General features: G+C 45.1%; 1 protein-coding gene across 6 annotated transcripts in view; it reads left to right on the forward strand.

The window, feature by feature from the left end:
* NCOA6 (nuclear receptor coactivator 6) overlaps window positions 1-23,568 on the forward strand; it is a 535,183-nt gene that overhangs the window by 269,109 nt on the left and 242,506 nt on the right. For all 6 annotated transcript variants that reach the window (XM_069243803.1, XM_069243799.1, XM_069243801.1 and 3 more), the window contains 2 exons: window positions 339-485; window positions 7,033-8,152. In XM_069243803.1, coding sequence (XP_069099904.1) covers window positions 339-485; window positions 7,033-8,152 — 1,267 coding nt within the window. The remainder of the gene's footprint in view (window positions 1-338; window positions 486-7,032; window positions 8,153-23,568) is intronic.

Here is a 23,568-nt window from a genome sequence, read left to right on the forward strand (position 1 = left end):
GTAAAGAACTTGATGCTGTTGGGAAAAGCATGGCTGTCAGAGCACAATTCATTGGAGAATCGTCAACTTTGTCAGCATGTTCTCCATGTACCACAGACCGCACTGGAATAAGAGGAGTTATCTTATCGAATATCTGCCTGATGAGTTTAGGCAGAGGGTAACTATACATGTGCTCTCTCCTATCAGAGAAGGGACACAAAGGCCAGATAGAGGTGTGCTATTGTGGACATCCCTCTCATTGCTACAGTGTTGTACGATATGTTTAGCTTTTCAGTATGTAATATTTGTGTAAAGCACATACATCCCATAAATATCTAATGGGTTATTTTAATGTCAAGGGATGACCAAACGCCTACCACCTGGCTTTGCTGCAGGACAACCAAGCATGAACTTTATGCCAGGCCAGGTGCCATCTTCATCCGCGGGTACCCCTGTGAATGGAGGAGCTTCACAGCTGGCAGCAAATCCAAACGTGCATCATTCAGGTCTGTATTCGATAGTGTATCTCATGTTATTAATGTTTTATAGAATTTTGATTTGTTCCTGAAAAGTCTCAGAAGACAAATTTCAGAACTGTAAATCACTTTTCGGAATGTACAGCTAGACTTGATGTATGTTTTTAGCCTGATCTGTGTTGCTGGCTGAAGATGTTTGTCAGATCATTAATATTTGCAGGTTTTAGTGAGCACTGAGCTATTTAAATACAAGAGATAGGAACATTTATTTCAATCATTCACTACACAGAAACTTTAATTGAAGAGTGTTGCAAATCACAAAGTTGAAATTCTAAGGTAAGGATTTTATCTTGGCATGTGTTACTATGAAGACACATGCTCTGCATACTCCTGCCCTATAGTATTGGGTCTGGACATTTGCAAGTTGTTTTTCCTTGGAGAAGTCTTTTGAGTCATAAGGTATATAACAACTTCTAAGGTATATAACAACTTCTACTTTAGCTGGCAATGTACATGGGCTCCCACTCCATGTTAGATTGTGTTTTTTCTGCCCTCTGGTTCAGACATGTTCGGCGAGGGCTCGTATTTCAAATAGTTTCTTCACTTCCATTTGGGGCCCAGTCGATATATTCCTCCATTCCAGTATCTGAAAAACAACTTGTGTTGCCTTCTTTTCTAATCAATTACCATCTGTTGACCGATCTGCAAAGGCTCCGCACACTGCGGGGCCTAAGGCCTTGCCAGGGCCTCGTGCCCCTTGGTCCTCAACAACATTCAACTTTTGCGGCAGAGAATGTTCACAGGGTGATGGAACTGGAGACCTTCAGAACTGTCCTTGAAGCCAAGTTCCCCTGGACCGACCACCAACAGGTGTGTAATCTTTGTCTACCAATTGTAATAACACTGTGTGCGAGGCCTACCTAGCCTTCTGTTAGAAGAAGACAATTTGCTATCAGCAGGAGAGACAGTGAGCACACCACACCACAAGATGCAGATTTTTCTTGACACCCCCGACATCTTTGGGCAACAGATCTCGCTCAGCTTTGCAGAAGGTGAAGAGACCTGGCCCTTGGGCCATCTACTCCACCAACCATCACCTGCTCAAGAGGTCATCTTCTCCTCTGGTTCTGAGCCTGAAGACCTACAGCCTCTCAGGGACTTTACATCTTTGGACCTCAAATTAAGACCTCATTGTAGAGCATAAGTATGGCTGAAGCTCGGTCACACCAGCCTCCTAAAAAGCCCCAAGTTAAGGCAGAGCACTGCCTTTGAAAATGACTCAGACCTCAGGAGCCCCATTGCCCTCTGGTACTGATGAACATCAACCAAAAACCTTACAGCCGATGCTGCCCCCCATCCACGAGCACTACCCCATTGAGGCACTTAGGAAGCCGAAGATCCTTTCGAAGCTGGCACCAAGGCCAGTCTCTGATCCAAAGCAGACAGCAGCTCTGAAAATTCCAGAAGGTGCTCAGAGCACCTTCGGATCCAAAAACACTATTGTGCCCAAGCCATTAGCGTTCAGGATCCATTACATTCTTAGATTTACACCTGTATCGAATACACCCATGGTGCACAGATCCAACAATGCGGGGCAGCCTATCCTTCAGTGTCTTCAGAAGGAATTTGACAAGAGACAAAAATGTCACCCTAATGTTCACCCTCACTTTCCCAAGATTTCCAAGAGACTGTCTGCTTCTCGATAGAGGCTTTGACTCACAAGCAAACGGCTACTTTGATGAGAAACTTGCCTTGGAGCCTTCTGCCCAAGCACAATATACGCAAGGACAGCGGCACGATCCCATTCGATTTGGGCCCTCTCCCCCAACTCCTCCTCCACCACCCACTCCTCCACCTCCAACACTTCACAGCTGCCATTTTCATTGGAGGGTTCCCCTTACTCCTTATATGGACATGGCAGCTCCCTTCACCCAGGTGACTCCGATAAGATGCCATTCCACATGGTTTAGCACTGATCACCCGTGGGATGACCATAATATTGATTTCCTGGGGGATTCAGACGTGGTGATGACAGGCTAGGTTGTCACCTCCATGTGACCTGACCCCTATTACCAGGTCATCGTGAGGTCGTCCATAGGGCGGCCGCTTTCCTTAAAGTAGATATACATGTTCTCCATAAGGACGACAATTTCCTTGTGGAAACTTTATCTACATTTCAGCGGACATTGCAATTGTTGCCCGTGCTCAAGGGGATGCTGTGGTAAGTCATAGACATTTCAAGGAACAATTCAGGGTTAAGGGAGTCACTCTTAGGGTAGATAAAAAATATAAACCCTCAATACATCAGGGTTCAGGTCATCCCAGATTCTCCAGTGGCCACCCTGCATATAAGCGTGCTAACTCTCAGAGACTGGTGATGTGCCTATGCAGGTAGAGAGTAAAGAACTTGATGCTGTTGGGAAAAGGATGTCTGTCAGCACGACTCATCGGAGAATCTTCAACTTTGTCAGCCTACTCTCCATGTACCACAGACCACACTGGAATAAGAGGAGTGATCTTATCGAATACCTGCCTGAAGAGTTTAGGCAGAGGGTGGAAGAGTTAGTGGCAGAGAGGATAGATCCATCTCCAATGCTACCATTACGTGTGCCCTGAATGCTGCTCGGGCGTCAGTACTAGTGTGTTGATCCAGTGTCACACATGGCTCTACATTCCTGACTTTACGCCTAAACTTCAGCAGCATGTCCTCAATATGCCCTTTGATGGAAACTCTTGTTGGGCCGTAGGTTGACCAAACGCTAGAGAAGAAAGAGACACAGACGCAACCAAAGCCGTGAATGCCCTCCAAACGTCCACCCCTAGGGGCTCCTTTCGGAGACACCAATGTAGGGGCTTCCAAATCCACCACTCCCAAACCTTCCATTCAGAGCTAGCCCCAGCAGGCTTACCAGCAGTACACAACACGGGCTATAGCAGGGGTGCCTGCCAGGGCAAGAACACCAGATTTAGTGCAAAGAGGGCTCTTGCAAGAGGGCCACCACTACCAAAAATGAACTCCCCTCACCTCACAACACCTGCCAGGGGGTGCTCCAGTGTTTCTTCATATGCTGGCAGGAAATCACATCGGACAAGTGGGTCTTAGCAGTGATTCACCATGGTTACCACTTAGAACTTCTCACCTCCTCCTCAACATCCTATCCTGCAATCACAGCCTCATCAGAGAGCACCTCAACGTCCTAGAATAAGCGATCCAAGCGCTCCCCCAGAAAGGGGCCTTAGAACCAGCCTCCCCCCGTCAGTAGTGCAAACAAGTTTACTCTCTCTTCTTACTTATCCTCAAGAAGGACGGCTCACTTAAGTCCCATCCTGGACCTCATGCCAATCTACCCGTACATCCCGCCCTAACACTCCACGTGGTAACTGTAGAGGATGTCATCCTTCTGCTGCAGCATAGTGACTTCATGACTACATGAGACCTCAAGGACACTTTGATTCATATTCCCATTGCCAAGGTGAGGAATCTACAGTTAGGAGTGTACTCCAGATGGAGTGTACCCAAAGGTAAGTTTCTTTTTTATTTGTAAATTTTAGCAGGAGAGTAGTGTGGTCCTGAGCCCTTTCCATATGGCGTTTTCAGTGACACCAATGCAGGGTCTTCTAAAATCACCACTCCCAAACTTTCCATTCAGAGCTAGCACCATCAGGCTTACCAGCAGTACACAACATGGGCTATAGCACGGGTGCCTGCAGGGGCAAAAGCACCACAGTTAGTGCAAAGAGGACTCTTGCAAGACGGCCTCCACCACCAAAAATTGACTGCCTTCACCTCTCCCTGGTCACACAACACTTGCCAGGGGGAGCTCCAGTGTTTCCTTATATGCTGGCAGAAAATCACATCCAACAAGTGGGTCTTAGCAGTGATTCACCATGTTTACCACCTAGAACTTCTCATCCCCCCTCAACATCACATCCGGCGAACACAGCCTCAGCAGGGAGCACCTCAAAATCCTAGAATAAGAGATCCAAGCGCTCCTTCCAAAAAGGGCCTTAAAACCAGCCCTCCTCATCAGTAGGGCAAGAAGGACAGCTCCCTTCAGGCCCGTCCTGGACCTCAGGCCAATCTACCTTTACATCCTGTCCTAACACTCCACATAGTAACCGTAGAGGATTTCATCCTCCTGCTGCAGCACAGTGACTTCATGACTGCGCTAGACCTCAAGAACGCCTACATTCATATTCCCATTCCCAAGGTGAGAAATCTGGAGTTGAGTGTCCACCAGAAAGAGTGTTACTAAAGGTAAGTTGCTTGTTCATTTTGCAAATCATAGCAGAGTGTAGTGTGGTCCTGAGCTCTTTCGATATGGCATTTGAACTATTATGGTTATAACCTCCTCTAGGGTAGACTGTACCTTTAAGAAGGCATTTTCACTGTTAATCCCTTTTGGGTAGATGGGCTTTCGTCATATATTCACACATTTCAGAAGAATTTCTATTCCTGATTATTTTGTTATAGCTTAGAGTAATATCTTGTGAACACAGGAAGGATCACTTGGTGGTATATAAAGATGCAGACTCATCTCTGATTTGGGTTATGGTATGAGTGTATTCTTTATACCTGCTCATGAGGGCAAGTAGCTTCCCTGAGTTTATTTCCCATTTCACATAGTTTAGTTTGGTATTGAAAGACTATGGCATTACCCAGCCCCAAATGTCTTGTTGTTCACTCTTTTTCCACATCCATCCAGAGCACTGTGTGGTACATACCGCTGACCTCAAGGAACTGCTAAGATTTGCGGGCTCATGCCCAGTAAGAGTGCTTTAAAACTATTGAATAGATCACTAAGAGCATCACTATATAAGGCACTTTGCAGGCTGGTGCTCACACGCACCCAATACAGTATTCGTTTTAGCACAGCGTGCCTGGGGATGTACTAAACTCACATCTTAGCACACTTCGCAAGTGTTAAATTTAAACAGGGAAGATTCTAGAGCAATATACAGAACTTGCTTTTAATAATATCTTAATCCTTGTTAGTAGGCTGATCTTTGCAGCACCCACTGCATTAAATTAGACTCCCAAATAAGCAAGCACGTGTTCTCTGGATTCTACATTGTGAATAAAAAAAATATTCTTATGACATACTTTGGCTTACCAAGAACTAGTAACATGCATTTTGGGCAATTTATCAGTAAGCCTTTCCCATGTTTAAAAAAATAATAATAATCTAACAGCTCCTATCAGTTTTGCTAACCTGTTTGCAGTACTAGATAGCAGATGCTCATTACCAACAAATAATATGTCAGGTGATTTAAGAAAGGGGGGATATACTGGGCGTATCAGCTTATACATCCTTCAGGCAATTTATTATTAGATTGAAAGGAATGGATGCTAGAACACAGCTTTGGCAAACAATTCTCGAGAACGGAATAGGCTAATTGCGTTCTTTATTGGTGCCCATTTTTACTGTGATGTTTTTATCAAGATAAAAGAGCTTTAGAGTTTTAGGGGGTGATTCCAACTCTGGCGGGCGGCCACGTGGCCAAAATTCCGCAGCCCCCATTCTGACATTCCCGCTGGGCCGGCGGGCGCTAACCAAGTTAGCGCCCGCCGGCCCAGCTGGAATGAGGCCGCAACACAGGAGCCGGCTCCGAATGGAGCCGGCGGTGTTGCGGCGGTTCGACGGGTGCAGTTGCACCCGTCACGCTTTTCACTGTCTGCCATGCAGACAGTGAAAAGCAGGCCGGGGCCCTGTTAGGGGGCCCCTGCACTGCCCATGCCAGTGGCATGGGCAGTGCAGGGGCCCCCAGGGGCCCCAGGACACCCGTTACCGCCAGCCTCTTCCTGGCGGTGAAAACCGCCAGAAACAGGCTGGCGGTACGGGGGTCAGAATTCCCAGGGCAGCGCTGCTTGCAGCGCTGCCCTGGCGGATTCTCCCAGCCGGGGCAAAAACGGCGGATGACCGCCGGCCCCGGCAATCCGAACGCGGCTTAGTGTCTTAATCAAGTTGAACTCTTTTAGGGTAACCATGAGTTTTTTTTTGTCTACCTCATCAAAGACAGTTTTCAAATTAAGGAATCCCAGAAGAGACATTCCTCTCCACCCATAACATATTTTGTATAAATATGAGCAGGTTGAACAACTGGTCAATGATGTTTGACTGCTTCTGCTAAAAAAAAAAACTCCTATTGTACATGTTGCATAGTATTACTAGTATTGTTTTGTTTCGGAGTTCAGGACAAGGCTATGTTAGTAGTTATCTTAGTCATTGAGCTACCAAACAAAATAGATAATTTCAGTCTGTTCCCCTCAACTCCTTCATACGGCAGAATTCCACCTTTATGGAGAATCATATAATTTTGATTTTTAGGCCAGTAAAGACTGAGTAAACTCCAACATTTTAAATTGCTGTTGTTAGTGATTAATGCTCTATTTAACATTGTTCTACATCTGGACTTTGTTCAGTACAGTAACTGTTATCTGATGTTAACTTAAGTCATCTCCCATATCTGTACAGACTTTAAAAATCAAATGATTCTACACTTCTGATTGGCATAATGTTTTCAAAATATTGGCATATGTAATATGTTGTGCTTAATACATTTTTTTCCGGTTAAGGTCAAGCAGCTGGCCTGCAGAATCAGGCACAAGGAACCCAAGGACCGAGTAATATGATGCAGCCCAATCTTATGGGGCTTCATGGAAACCTGAACAGTCAGCAAGGTGGAGGTGGTGGGAGTGGTGGTGTTCTACAAATAAACTTGGGGAACATACAGGGACAGCCTCAACAAGCACCACAGTCTCAGCAAGTTGCCATGCACCAACAGATCATATCCTCTCAAGGACATTTGGTTAATGTTCAATCTCAAGGTGGTTTGAACACTCAAAACCAGATGATAATCCCTCGAACCCAGCTTATGCCCCAAAGCCAAATGATGATTTCCTCTCAAAATCAGAATCTTGGCCTTGCTCAGCAAAAGATGACACCAACTAAACAGATGATTCCACAGCCTGGTCAGCAGATGATGCAAACGCATAATCAGATGGTGGGCCCTCAAAGTCAGGCCTTAATGCAGCAGAATTCGATGATGGAACAGATAATGGCCAATCAAATGCAAGCAAACAAACAACAGTTTGCCTCACAAAGCCAGCCTGGCATCATGACTGGCTCAACTCAACTTATGAGGGGCCAGACTCCAAATATGCAGGGAAATATGGTGCAGTTTGCTGCACAGATGATGTCACAGCAGGGCTCTGTGAGTGGCAGTCCTCAGAGTATGGGTATTCAGGGGCAGGGTCTGAGAGGAGTGGGACCAGGACAGCACTTAAATCAGCAGCATGGTGATCCTGCTACAAATATGAATAGTGACATGTCCCTTGCACAGATAATGCCAGAAATGTCCTTGCAGCAAACCAACATGGGACAGGCCCACATGCAAGCGATGCAGGGTGGCAGCAGTCAGGGGAACCACTTTCCAGGACATGGGCTACCATTCAACACTTCTTTCGGTGGCGCACCCAATGGGAACCAGATGAACTGTGGACAGAACCCTGGCTTCCCTGGTAATAAGGATGTAACTCTTACAAGTCCTTTGTTGGTAAACCTGTTGCAGAGTGACATATCTGCTGGACACTTTGGTGTGAACAGTAAACAGAACAATCAAAATGCCAGCAAGCCCAAAAAGAAGAAGCCTCCGAGGAAGAAAAAAAATGCACAGCAAGCTGAAGACCAACTCAGGTAGGTTAAAAAAAAATAATCTAAGGTAACATTAAGATTAGGCGAATATTAAATATGCTGTAAATGACGGATAGTTAACTCTTTTACTGTGGTCATTTTTGTAACTGTTTAACCTTGAGGCCAGGTTACCCTATATTTTGTGTTGTTTTCTACTTTGATATGCTACACATCACAGGCAAATGTTTGACACATCTTAAGTACCTTGCAAATGATGTATGTTCTTTTCTGATTGACTACGAGCCTCAAATTCCGCGCATTTGAAATATTCTCAGGCAGTCAAACTGGATCCTGAAACTTTTTTGCATTACCTCTGTCTGCTGGTAGGTGGTGCCATGCAGCTCCACACTGATGCTGTTCCACTCCAGTAATGTTGTGCGGAGCCTATAAAGGCACCACTGCATTAGCTGACGTCAGTTCCATGCCTTTTCCAACTCCAGATGTGTATGTGGAGATACCTCTTGTCTGTTTGAGACCCTTACCTCTTCAAAATCTTCAAACCTCAGTGTGCAAGGGAAGGTTTACCCCCAAAATAACAGTTTTGGGCCCTGTAAAGACTGACCAAACAAATGTCTGTGATAGATCCTCATTGGATTTGCCTGTGGTTGAGGCGCTACAGAAAGGCCTGCAGTGATTGTGTGTCGATGAACCCGAAGGCCATTTGAGACCGCAAGGAATTTGATATCTCCAAGCACCAGAAGGCCCTGCCACAAGACCTGTCCAAGTCAAAAGTACAGTCCCATTCCAGATCTAGAAGTCACAGGAGGCGTTCCTGTGGTCAGTCTTCGTCTCAATCAAAGTTGTAATGCAAGATGAAGGAAAAGCACTCCCATTCCTCTGAGAAGGAATGGGAGCTTAACCATACACCTCTGACTCGCTTCCAGACTTGATTCACTTCGGAGCGTATCCTGCAGTTTGTCCCGGCACAATCCGTGTTTTCGAGACCACCTGCTACTCTGAAACAGATTGTAGAGTTCAGCGAGGCCATGCTGATACTCTTTGGATCCTTGCTGGCTCCCTCGGGAGTGCCTTTGGGCCCGGCGGAGCTGAGAAGTTCTTTATGGGAACATCACCAGCAAGTTTACCCTAGGTACAGGTTGGACCCTCCAAAACCATCTCAGAGCCACCTCCAGCTCCTCTTCCGACTCTGCCTCCAGCACCATGATGCCCACCAGTTCCTGGCATTTTGACGCTGACTCCATCAACTCTAGAAGACAAAGTACCTATTGCCCTCCCTGATTCCAAGTCGGCAGAGGTCCGACCACGGCTGTGTGCGGCCACTGTTGAGGCCCCATTTCCTCCACTCGATTTTCCACCTCCACAAAGAACACACACCCTGAATTCAACGTTCTGCACAGATTAGGACTTTGACTTCGATGTGGTTGAAGAGACTGGACAGCCATACCATGTAGATAATTGGTATGATGACCTGCAGGAAGTTAGTGGCCTTGATACTTCCCCTGTATTGGGGCTTCTCTAAACCCTGGTCTTGCCACTGAGGGGAGCGCTTCCTATGCCATGGTGAGAACATAGAGCACTGGAAGTCCTTGACGTCCAACTCCCCACCTTGATGATCAAGACTAATGTCCTGACAGAAGTCCTCCTATTGGGGCAAACACCTGATGAACACCCCTTGCTTTTTAAAGGGGCATGTACAGATAACTTGTTGAAGATGTGGTCCAAACCTTGCTCTGACGCTCCCCTTAGTCAGCCTCCAGAAGAAACCACTTCACTGCCCGGCTGTGGATGATCCTATATTTTAATCTCATCACCCTTCTCCTGAAAGCTTGGTGGTGCAGACATGTACAACCAGGTGAAACCCAATTACATTTTGATCTACTTCTTCCAATAGGTAGTCACCCTGGGTGGTATAATTTGAAGAGAGACTCTACTTGCGCACCAGTTTGGCTTATAGATCAATGAAATGCCGGCTGTCTCCTGGGGCACCATTCTCATACCCTTTTGGGATTCAGTGGCTCAAGTCCTCCCTGGTGTTTGTTAAGAACCCCGACCTGCCCTCGCCCAGGCTACACAAGTTCACAATTTGTTGTGATTTGGACACCAGTGATTCTGCTGGGTGAGCCATTGGCACTAGTGTCGCCGTTCGTTGGCATGCTTGGCTGCTGACAGACAGTTTTTCAGGTGGGTTCCAGTTGTCCCTCATGGACATGGCTCTCCTGTTTGGGGACAATTCAGATTCTGCTCTTGAGTGGTTGAAGCAGAGCAATGGAATATTCACTTTAGTTGCACCTCCCACAAACACCTCTTGGAAAGAGTTGTGGTCATCAACTGGAGAGACATGGCTGAGAAGAATTTGTGAGTGTAAGATGAATATCTTCCTGTACCCGAAAAGAGGTAGAATAAAGTTATCTGCACCTTGATCATGCCCTAGATCTGGACCTAGGACAATAGAGATGAGTGCAACAAGAGAAGCTTCTAGATGAGAAGTGCCAAGACTGATGAATATGTCTCAAAGATGCTCGTGAACTGAAGTGAGATCTGGACTGAACAAACCTTGATCTTCAAGGGGGAAGCAAGAGACCTCATCGGAGAAGGAGCTTCCAAAGGTGTCTCTGTCTGAGGAAGAGGCGGGGGCAAAATAGATGGCAGTGGATTAAATGTAGTATAATCTGGAAGCATGATGGGCGAATATGTAGTGCTGCCCTAGTGTAATCCATGTCAGATGTGGATGGTAATCTTCTTAGTCTCGACTTTCTGACTCCTTCTAAAGGTCTAGAATGTCTCAACATCAACAAACATCTTGACGTCAATTTCCCCTATGTCTCGACATCGACAGACTATTCGACGTTGAACGGCTCCTGCGTCTCGTGTCATAGAATCCCTCTCTGTCGACTTCCTATGTGTTGATGTGCGAAAGTAGTCTCCTTTTTGAGGTGGACTCATTTCTCGGTGGTGAGCATGTACACAGTGTACCTTGACTAGACATCGTCAATGGTGACCTAAAATAATAGGTTTGTGAAGATGGTCTCCCTTTTGGATCTCCACCTCCCTCTGAGAACTTCAGGAGAGGTAAGAGCCCTGGTAGGTGACTGACCCTCTCGTCGCTCACACGTTGTCCCATCTTCAGACTGCGCCTCCTGCTGCCTGCAGTGCTCTTCTGTTCCAAGAAGGCAAATCTTCTCCCTGCTCCTCAGGGTACACCTGGGGAAGGTCCTGCACTGTGGACGTCTGTCAGGGATGTGGCTGTCAGGAAAGTAGATGAAATAATATAAAGAAAGGTACACTGTTCCATACGGCATCCAACCTATTTAAAGTGTAGGAAGGAGAGAGCGAATGAAGTCAGAGATACAAAGAGTATCAGGAGAGCCCTCAAGCACCCACTAGGGTGACATGTTTCATCATTTGGCTATCTCCACGTTAGACCGGTGCTGCAATGTCTGGCGGACCGCCCACTGATGGGGGTGGTACTCAACCGAAGGCAATTTGCCAGGTGAAGGTCTGGAATGAAAACTGACTAGAGGGATGAGAAAAGATGTGTGAGTGAAGGAGAGTGAGGATAAAATAAAAATGGCTCTGAGCCTAAGACATAATTTTAATGTATCACAGGAAAGGTTCAGGCCAAGATTGAAAACATTCAGAGTATTGGCGGGAATAATGTCCCCGCTGTACTCTATAAAGAAGGAAGGGTAGTACGCCTAATCCTGTCTATTTTATGGTCAACATGTTTCGCGTCTTCTTGGGTCAAAATTTTATCCCGTGGCGCTTCGTCAGGACCCGGAAAAATACTTCTCCTATTCAAAAAATATATATGAAATCATGAAGCATATATGAAATTATGAAATCTACGTTGGCCTCTTCCTTCATCATTTTCCTTTAAAAACGGCTTGTGAATGAGATTTGTAAGGACAGATAACGAAATTCCAGCAAATTTTTTCTGGTTCTTTGAGTATATGTTAAACGATTTTTAATTGCAAATTAAAGCAGTTGGCCAATATGGCCTCATTTGTAGGCTGCAAAGCATTTGATATCTTACGTGCTTCTTCTGGCCTTGCTGAAGAAAGGCGAACATCCACACTTAAGAAAATATATTGTAAAAAAGCGCTCCATGTTCCCTGAACATGGGCGGCACCATTCAGTGCTTATGATTTCAGTAGAGATTCCTCTGAGACAGAACTAGGATTACAGTACGAAACCATTTCTTCCTCAATTTCCCATAGTCATGCCACAGTGGGACCTTAACCCCTTGTGTGCGTTGGCTGGCCAGGAGCTGTCCAACGCTGCAGTGCCCATGAGTGTCGGATGGCTCCCGGCCATCCCCGCGCATGGCACTGGAAAAATCCCTATAGTGCATGCACAAGAGGGGTTTCCTTTTGATTTATCCCCTCTCCTTCCTTCTGAAAGAGATCCCCTCTCTCTAGTGACGATCAGCGCACCCACGCCATTACAGGAAAAATGAAAGTGGTTTTTATTTTCTTCGGTGCTCGGGCACATCTCAGCCCCCTGGGCAGCAATTTCAAAGGAAGAGGTACCGTTGGAAAGGCGAGATTCTCCCCTTCCTAATGGTACCTTCCCCTTTTGGATCCCAGCTTGGGGATCCACATGTAGGTGGTAGGTAATTTGTGCCGTCACGATGATCCTACACAGAAATGTGAGGAAAATTTGTTTTTGTTTTTTTTTAGCTAAATTTGAGGTTTGCAGGGGATTTTGGATAAGAAAACGTTGGGGGATCCACGCAGGCCACACCTCCCTGGACTCTCCCGGTAGTCTAGTTTTCAGAAATGTGTGGGTTTGGTAGGTTTTGCTAGATAGCTGCTGAACCCAGGACCAAAAACGCAGATGCCCCCCTTGCAAAAATAGGTTGTTTTTCTGATAGATAATTTTGATTGTTCAACAATACATTTTGGGTGCCTCCCTATTGCAGCACCTGGCCCACCCCCACAAGCGAGGTACTACTTTCATTGGGAGTCTTGGGGGAGTGCAGGGTGGAAGGAAGTTTGTTGCTCCATTCAGATTTCAGAACTTTCCATCAAAGAAATGTGAGGTAAATGTGTTTTAGGCACATTTTGAGGTTTGCATGGGATTCTAGGTAACAGAACTGGTGAGAGCCACAGAAGTCACTCCATCCTTGATTCCCCTATGTGTCTTTTTTTCAAAAATGTACAGGTTTGCTAGATTTCCCTAGGTGCTGGCTGAGCTAGGACTCAAAATCCAGAGCTAGGCACATTGCAATAAAAAAAAGGTCAGTTTTGGGCAAAAAAAATAAATTGATGTGTGCACTGACTTTTGGCCCGTTTTCTGTTGCGTGCAGTAGACCTACCTCCACAAGTGAGGTACCATTTTTATCAGGAGACTTCGGGGAGCACAGTATAGTAAAACAAGTGTTATTATTGATTGTCTTTTTCTGCATTGATAAGTGTCCTCTAATTCACAAGCTAGAATGGGTAGCCACAAAATCAGAGATGTGCAAAATACTACTGCTTCTAACTCCATGTCTTGTACCTATTTCGGAAATGCATAGGTTTCTTTGATACCTATTTTTCTCTCTTTATATTTTAACAAATGAATTTTTGTATATCCGATACAGAATGAAAAACCATTTCAAGGTGCAACTTAGTTATTGGCTCTGGGTACCCTGGGTTCTTGGTGAACCTACAGGCCCTATAAATCGTCCTGGAAGGGTCCAGTAGACATAACGGTATAGTGCTTTTGAAAATCTGCTATAATTAGAAGACGTTACTGACACAAATGGCTGTTTTTTTCAGCTCAATTTCAATATTTTTTTTATTTCAACTATTACTTTCTATTGGAAAACCGTGAGGAATCTACACAAATGACCCCTTGCTGAATTCGGATTCTGTCTACTTTTCAGAAATATATAGCCTTCCGGGATCCACCATTGGTTTCACACTCATGTTCACCACTAACTGGAAGGAGGTTGAAAGCTCAAACAATAGTGGAAAAATGGGCTATTTCCGAGTAAAATGCCAAAATTGTGTTGAAAAATGTAGTTTTCTGATTCTTGTCTGCTGGTTCGTGAAAGCTGGGAAGGTGGTGATTTTAGCACTTTAACCCTTGTTGATGCGATATGCAGGGAAAAAAGACACTTTCTTCTGCAGCCCTTTTACCACCACCCACCCCCCCCCCCCCCCCCCCCCCCCAGGAAAAAGTAGCTGTATTTTGGCTAATTTCTCAATCCCCACCATGTTGGATAAAAAAGGACTCACATTTGGCATGGATACCTTTTGCAGACAAAAGGCTATGGAGGCCTACGCAAACTACCCCATTATACAAAAAAAGCCTAGCAGCGAAAGGATTAGCTTGAATGTGCTCTCCTTTTGAGCCACTTCACAGCCGTCCTTTGTGGCTTCTCACACACGATAGTGTTCCTCATTGCCATAAAGTTTATGCAGTATGTGAGTGAGCTTCATCCTCTGTGACAACTCGCTGTACACCACCTCCATTTCAGAAAAGTTGTTTTTGGGGGCACAGGTATCTTTCTTGCATAAAGTCGTGAAGTTGTTCTACATCGGTTAAAACATCACCTTACCGGCATTCTGTGCTTAGCCTTATTCTTATAAGACTAGTAGAGACTCTGTGGAATAGAGACTCTACCATTTGAACCCCAGGAGAGCTTCTCTTTTATATTGATCATACTGAAGACCAGACTGGACGATCGTCTCTTTATGGAATTCTCTGGAGCAGAAAAAGGGAAGGCTGTGCACAAGATGACCATCTACTGCTGGCTCTGCTTTGCACTAAGATCTGCTACACATTGGCCAAAACGCAGCCTCTCTAAGGCCTGCGTACGTACATCAGGTTCACAGAGTGGCATTTTGCTCGCTCTGTCCTGCAGGACTTTCTGGTTTGAGTCAACTTATAGACCCACCTCCAAATAGCTACTGATTTGGAATCTATTTAAAAGGTGAGAAATCTGCAACTAAAGTCCGTATTAGAAGAACAAGTTACTAACCAAGTTACTGACCATTGGTAACACTCTTTCTGGGATAGAATCTGTCTAGCCTCAGATTCCTCACCAACCATGCCATCCTCCCTGTTCTGTGATTTGGCTTTATCCGTTAATGAGATCCCAAGTCTAGGAATCTGCATCCTGGATAACTAGTTTGCTTTTGGGGCCCTGACTGAAAGCTGGGCGACTTTTGCTAACAATCTTATCAGAATTTTAGAATAACAGTTAAACCTCAGAGTGTTTCACAAATGATTTAAAGCAAAATGTTTTTCAATGAATGATAGTAGAGGTTGCATGTTTGTAGACTGTTAATACATTACAGCGCATCAACAGCTCACAAACCAGGTAGAACTACGAAATCTCACTTGACATTGCTATCTTTGACCCTTTACTGGGCTCCACTGCCTTTTGGCTAATTTTGCATTGTAAAAAATACCATGTATGCCACAAATATCACAAGTGAATCTAACCCTTTATTGCCCCTGTTGCATATTGCCAGATTGTTGAAGTTGTTTGAAGATTTAAGAAGTCTGTGAGGCCTGATGTTTCAGCTGAATTTTATATTGTGCTCCTTGATATTTAGTTTCCAATATTTTTAGATTTGTTCCTAGAGTTAATTCCAGACAAACATTTTAAAGGTTCACTCTTAATTCCCGTTGTATTCAAAGACCATCTTTTAGATTTTCCTCAGAAAATGTAGATTTTGAAATGTCTTACCAAACCGCAGGCAGTAAGGTTTGCTCCTGTACTTCTAACATCAGCAGATGCATGTCTGTTCACTATTGTTACTGTTTTTTTTCCCAGTAAGTCTTGCAGTACAGTTTCCCTATTTCCAGTGAAGGCATTTGACTGGATGGACTAACCTTTTGTATTGTGACGGCTTGCATGGTTTGGGACTTCATCTTGTTAGTAATACCATGCGTCAAGTACATATATATTTACACACATTTGCTCTCATTATTACCTGTTTACCTAGGGCTGCACTCTGTTCCGCTTTAAATTCATGAAGGCCCCAGGACCCCTAGTAATAATGATTAAAGACATTGAAAACCTTAAATGTCTTATGCAGGAGAATGATTTCAGTCTCCCTCCACCTCTTGATGTCCCGAAATTGATTAATTTCTACTCCCAGAGAAACCACGCTTAATCTTGATAACTTAAAATAGTGCTAATAACAACTGCTTGATGCAGTACAGGCTGTTTGCTCCTTGACCTGGTATGAAATCTGAATTCTTCAAAATACTTGGAAATAAGGTGTACTAATAACTTCAGTTCTGCTATAGGTATAAACCTAGAATGTGTATTGGAATATGCTAACTTCTGTCAGTGAGGTTCAGACAGTCAAGCAGATGGTGACAACTCTTATTTATTTTCACCATTTGTTGAATCTCCATATCTCTAAAAATAAGTAAAGATGTGAAGAAAATGCTATCCCAATTCTAGTGGATGAGTCATCACCCTAGGATATCCGTCAAAAACTGTAGGAGCTGAAAAATGTGGAGAGAATTTAACCAATTTTTGTGCATTTAGCTTTCATCAACTTAGAAATTAGTTTTTTGTCACTTACAGCTTACGTCTAGACTCTTTGGATGTTTTTTGAGTTGAATGTAAGCTTTACATTTTCACTTCTAACCCCTTCGCTGCCAGGCCTTTTCCCCCTCGTGTGCCGAGCCTTTTTTTGGCTCTTTGGGGCAGTTCGTGCTTAGGCCCTCATAACTTTTTGTTCACATAAGCTACCCACGCCAAATTTGCGTCCTTTTTTCCCCACATCCTAGGGATTCTAGAGTTACCCAGACTTTGTGAGTTCCCCAGAAGGAGGCCAAGAAATTAGCCAAAATACAATGACAATTTTGTTTTTTTCAAAACAATGGGAAAAAGGGGCTGCAGAAGAAGGCTTGTGGTTTTTTCCCCTGAACATGGCATCAACAAAGGGTTTGCGGTGCTAAAATCACCAGCTTCCCAGCTTTCAGGAACAGGCAGACTTGAATCAGAAAACCCAATTTTTCAACAAAATGTTGCCATTTTACTGGGACATGCCCCATTTTTATGATTTTTTGTGCTTTCAGCCTCCTTCCAGTCAGTGACAGAAATGGGCATGAAACCAATGCTGGATCCCAGAAACCGAAACATTTCTGGAAAGTAGACAAAATTCTGAATTCAGCAAGGGGCAATTTGTGTAGATCCTACAAGGGTTTCCTACAGAAAATAACAACTGAAAAAAGAAATATTGAAATTGAGGTGATAAAATCTGCAATTTTTCTGTACGTTTTACTCTGTAACTTTTTCCTGCAATGTCAGATGTTTTAAAGCAATATACCGTTACGTCTGCTGGACTCTTCTGGTTGCGGAGATATATAGGGCTTGTAGGTTCATCAAGAACTCTAGGTACCCAGAGCCAATAAATTACCTGCACCCTGCCTTGGGTTTTCATTCCATACCGGGTATACAGCAATTCATTTGCTGAAATATAAAGAGTAAGAAATAGCTATCAAGAAAACCTTTGTATTTCCAAAATGGGCACAAGATAAGGTGTTGAGAAGCAGTGGTTATTTGCGCATCTCTGAATTCCGGGGTGCCCATACTAGCATGTGAATTACAGGGCATTTCTCAAATAGACATCTTTTTTACACACTGTCTTACATTTGGAAGGAAAAAATGTAGAGAAAGACAAGGGGCAATAACACTTGTTTTGCTATTCTATGTTCCCCCAAGTCTCCCGATAAAAATGATACCTCACTTGTGTGGGTAGGCCTAGCGCCCACGAAAGGAAATGGCCCAAAACACAACGTGGACATATCCCATTTTTTTTTTGTTTTACAGAAAACAGAGGTGTTTTTTGCAAAGTGCCTACCTGTAGATTTTGGCCCCTAGCTCAACCGGCACCTAGGGAAACCTACCAAACCAGCACATTTTTGAAAACTAGAGACCTAGGGGAATCCAAGATGGGATGACTTGTGGGGCTCTGACCAGGTTCTGTTACCCAGAATCCTTTGCAAACCTCAAAATTTGGCTAAAAAAACAAATTTTCCTCACATTTCGGTGACAGAAAGTTCTGGAATCTGAGAGGAGCCACAAATTTCCTTCACCCAGTGTTCCCCCATGTCTCCCGATGAAAATGATACCTCACTTCTGTGGGTAGGCCTAGCGCCCGCGACAGGAAATGCCCCAAAACACAACGTGGACACATCCCATTTTTTGACAGAAAACAGAGGTGTTTTTTGCAAAGTGCCTACCTGTAGATTTTGGCCTCTAGCTCAGCCGGCCCCAGGGGTCGCTCCCCTTGCGTGACGGTGCAGAAAAAAAAGATCCCCAGTGCCTAGTGGTTTCTGCCCCCTTTGGGGGCAGATTCACCTAAAATCGGCCGATTTGCCCCACAAGGGGGTTAGAAATGGTCTAAATACAATTTGCCCCTCCAGGGGAGCGACCCTTGCCTAAAGGGTCGCTCCCCTTCTCTAAAAAAAAAAAACAAACACAAAAAAAGAAACACAAAAAAAATTAGCCCTGGCGCCTAGAGGTTTCTGCCCCCCCCCGGGGGCAGATCACCTAATAACAATAGGCCGATCTGCCCCGGGGGGGGGGGGCAGAAATGGCCTAAAATAAATTTGCTTCACCCACCCACCCCCCAGGGAGCGACCCTTGCCTACGGGGTCACTCCCCTTGCGTGACGGTGCAAAAAAAAAAAGATCCCCAGTGCCTAGTGGTTTCTGCCCCCTTTGGGGGCAGATTCACCTAAAATCGGCCGATTTGCCCCACAAGGGGGTTAGAAATGGTCTAAATACAATTTGCCCCTCCAGGGGAGCGACCCTTGCCTAAAGGGTCGCTCCCCTTCTCTAAAAAAACAAACAAACACAAAAAAAGAAACACAAAAAAAATTAGCCCTGGCGCCTAGAGGTTTCTGCCCCCCCCGGGGGCAGATCACCTAATAACAATAGGCCGATCTGCCCCGGGGGGGGGCAGAAATGGCCTAAAATAAATTTGCTTCACCCACCCACCCCCCAGGCAGCGACCCTTGCCTACGGGGTCACTCCCCTTGCGTGACGGTGCAAAAAAAAAAAAGATCCCCAGTGCCTAGTGGTTTCTGCCCCCCTTGGGGGCAGATTCACCTAAAATCTGCCGATTTGCCCCGCAAGGGGGTAGGAAATGGTCTAAATACAATTTGCCCCTCCAGGGGAGCGACCCTTGCCTAAGGGGTCGCTCCCCATCTGTAAAACAACAACAAAAATCCCCGGTGCCTAGTGGTTTCTGCCCCCCTTGGGTGCAGATCGGCCTAATTAAAATAGGCTGATCTGCCCCCAAGGGGGGCAGAAATTGCCTAAATATAATTTGCCCCATATGGGAGCGACCCTTGCCTAAGGGGTCGCTCCCCACACCTAAAAAAACAAAACAAATAAAAATATCCCTGGTGCCTAGAGGTTTCTGCCTCCGGGGGGGCAGAAAAGGCCTTCAAGAAAAATGTCCCCCCTGGGAGCGACCCTTCCCCAAAGGGTCGCTCCCTTATGCCAGTTTCAAAAATAAAAAAGACATCCCTGGTGTCTAGTGGGCGTTTTGACAGCCGGATTGCTTTCAATCCGGCTGCCAAAACGCAGAGAGAGACTTCAAAGGGAAGGAAATACATTTCCTTCCCTTTGAAGCCTCTCTCGGCCTCCCCCACGTGATCGGAAGAGAAATGCAAAGCATTTCTCTTTCGATCGCGCTGGAAGCTGAGCTTCCAGCGTGATGGGGAAGGCTCTGTGACAATCAGCGTGCGCTGACATCACAGGGGGGGTGGGAGGGTCGGGGGTGGAAGGGCTTCCCCTTCCATCCCTGACTTGGGGGGTGGGGGTACCCCACAGAGGGAGCGCTAGCGCTCCCTCTGGGCTGTGTGCCCAGGATGTAATGGTTACGTCCTGGGCACAGCAGCACTGTGCCGCAGGACATAACCATTACGTCCGCGGCACAGAAGGGGTTAAATTACATGATGGCTTCAGAACAGTGGTTTATACTTTCCATCTGTCAAAATAAAAGATTTAAGGTGAAAACATAACTCTCCAGTGGCACCCTGGGATCTCTGTAACTATATTTAATTTCCAACACGCAGCAGACACCAATGTACTTTGGCCTTTCGAATAAGAAATTTAGCATTATTCTTAAAATAAGATAAGAAGATCTAAGTTTCCATTGAATCTGTAAAACCCAGTGAATACCATATGACCACTATTACTTAGCCCCATTGTGACTCCACCGAAAAGCATCTCATCCCACTAGATCAATTGGAAACTGTAACTTTTCCAAATACAAAATAGAAGAATACCATAGGCACTCAGCTGAGTTCACCATTGCCCAATAAGTTGTCCATGGTTTGTGAAGCTTCAAGAGAAGCTAATAAAACCCTGCTCTTTGATTTACACTGAGCCTTTTGGATCCCCTGTTGATTATGTAAGGAAAAATAAGTTGCGAGTTGGAAAAGGGTTCTGTGGAACTCTTGCTTGCTCATTTCCGTCCTGGAATTGACGCTTTAATGACATATATTAATATAACTATTCTTCAGATTCTGAAGCAGAAAGTTAATGGCTCTTTGACCTACTTCTTTCAATTAACACTCCAAAAGAGGCAGTTGCTGGCAAAACTCTGCCATATTTCAAATGTTTGTAGCATGAGTGGCAGTAAATACACATGCTTTGCATAGTCCTGTCATCCACTTTTGGGGTTGGACATTACAAGTTATGTTTTTTTAGAAGAAGGTTTGAGTCATGTTTGTTGTGTAACTCCTCCCTTAGTATTCCAGTGTGCAAGGGCAACAACTCCACCCATATTATGTTTTTTTTCACCATTGTGTTCGGACGTGTTTCTGATAGCTTCAAGATAGTGGTTATCGTACTTCAACACCCATGTTGGGAAGATAATCCACCTGCTCTAGTGGTATATACCGACATTGGAACTGGCAGAAGAATTTTTCGAAGCTGCCGTAATGCACGGCCAGGTTGCCTCATCGCGGCCTCCATTGACGCCTACCTCTTTCAAATACTACTAACTAGAGACTATTGATAAATACAGGTTTGTTTTGGTCCACAGTGCAATGCTAGGTGTCCTTAAGCCTACCTACGTAGTGTCTGCAATATTTGTCTCTCTCTGAGCACAATCAGCACACTAGCCGACTCCCAGTTCAGAAGACACACACTGTGTCATCTAGTAGTGGCTCTGAGGGGGAGGAGATCTAATTAACATCTTTGAAGTCAACGTTAGTGGGGCCAAACACGAAGGTCAGTCCCAGGATGGCTGTAAGTACTACTGTGGCTCTGTTCACCATAAAGAAGGCACATATACACAAATGCCATAGTGTTGAAGCAGAGCACTGTTCTCAAGGGAGTCTGCCATCTACCCTGGAACCTTCATGGCAAAAGCCATCAGCGTTCGCTGCACCACTGCCCTGAAGCTCTTGCTGGCACCAAGGCAAACCTTGGCGCCAAGAAGACCACAGAGGAAGGGGCCCAAAGATCATGCCTCAACACGTAATCATACTTGCACCGATCCTCCTTTGGAGCCAAAGTTAGCAATGCCAAAGATACGTTACATCCATCCCAAAACATGGAATATCTATGCAGTACCAAAGGGTGAAATCTCCAGCATTCTGCTTCCCATACCTAAACAAAAGAAGGTTTACCATTGAAGAAGAAATTGCCTTGGGGGAACCTCATTACCTGGCATAAGGGTCAATGCTCCAAGTCCTACGCCATTGCCCATTTCACAGAGGCATTTCCATCCCCCGCCTTCACCATCTCCTAAGACACCGTCTATAATCTCCAGCTTCTGAGTTCTCCAGAGAGTTCAGCCCACTTTTAATCAGACATCAGTAGCCAATATGGGAAGGATGACCAGTATGACCATCCTGTGGGTAGTAAGAACAGAGAGGATTCATGCAAGTGTGTCAGCCCACCAGATGACACTACTTCAAGCTGTCACACCCAATGGTACTACTGGGTCTCAGGCAGTGATTCAGAAGGTGGCTCGTTACCATTAGGAGGATATGCATACTGTGGAAGAGGAGGATGACTTATGAGTGGAAGCTCATTCACAGACTGAGTGCAGAGTCCAGTTCCAACCAATGCTCAAGTGATGCCTAAAACAGCCTCTTAGAACTTTAAAGACTCAATAAGATCTAAGGTAGTCTCACCTAGTATGGAGAGTTTAAGGCATCCCCCAGTGATCCCCTGTACACCAGTGGGCATGTTCCAGCTGACTCTTTAGTTGTGCACAAGGGATACAAGAAAGCATCTATCCAGGCAGCAGGATGCCCCTCCCCTGGATAAAAATAAAAAATAAAATAAAAGTCTGGACACTGCGAGGAGGAGGGTTGTTGTTGGGGCCCACTACCCAGTACCAAATAGCCAACTCTGTAGGTTTGCTGTCCAAATACGACAGATATGTTGAGGAGGAGATGGGAGGCCCTCATAGTGCACCCCCCAGGCCTATAAGTGAAAATGGACAAGGAGTTAGTGGAGGGGAAAACTATTTTGAACACAAACATTAGATATTCCCTTGATGTTGCTGACACTGCATCACACAGTGTGAATACTAGTGTCCTCTCTCAACATGCATAGCTTCATGTCTCGGGCTCTAAGTCAGAGGTGCAGCACCATCTTCTAAATGTCCAGTTGGATGTAGAACATCTCTTGGGCCCCAAGCGGACAAGATGTTTCAAAAGATTTGAAAGACACTGACATTGCTAAGTCCATGGGTACACTGCAATCCTTAGGTTCAAGGAGGTCTTTTTGGAGGCACTGAGAAAGAGGAGGCAGTAAGGCTGCACCGCTAATCAGCCACAGTTGTACCAACATCAGCATCAGGCTTACCACAGCTCCCATTCCTTTAAGGGTTACCCACTGAGTGGCTACAGGAAGAACAATGGCCAAGATAGAGGAAGAGATAGCTAGGGTCCTCCGTGCTCCCTTGAACACTGGCTCTCCATATAGCCACCTCTTCCCCAGGATCATCTAACACCTCTTTGGGGGAGGCTATCAATATTTTACCACCATTGGATGGCAAGCAATTCACATCACTCTGTCTTAGCCATACTGCCAACTTGCCATCACTGCCTATTTCCAGGGGAGCATATGATATTACAACTGCACGCTACGAACAGATGCTTCAGAGTTTGTAACATTTTTCTTATCCTAGTTTTATTCTACTGCATTTATTTTTAGAGACGGTACTGTCACAGCCAAATGAACAAAGGCTAAAGTTTGCAACCAGCACAGTAACAATTTTTGCACTTTGAATGACTACCATCTCCCTTCTAATTCCTTGCTGTTCAAATGTATTGTTCTCTTCAGTTCCCTTCCAAGTACCATTGCTGGCTAGATGGTCAGTGCAATAATTAAAAAGGGGCAGTTTTGTAAACCTATGGCTTGTTTTGTGTATAGCACTCACACACTTTAGTTTACCTATTCACTTTCGCTTTGCCATTCTTCTTTGTAGCATCTTATTGTGATGCAGTGTGTTCTTAAGATTTTAA

Source organism: Pleurodeles waltl, chromosome 7, assembly GCF_031143425.1.
Source record: "Pleurodeles waltl isolate 20211129_DDA chromosome 7, aPleWal1.hap1.20221129, whole genome shotgun sequence".
Taxonomy (NCBI): Eukaryota; Metazoa; Chordata; class Amphibia; order Caudata; family Salamandridae; genus Pleurodeles; species Pleurodeles waltl.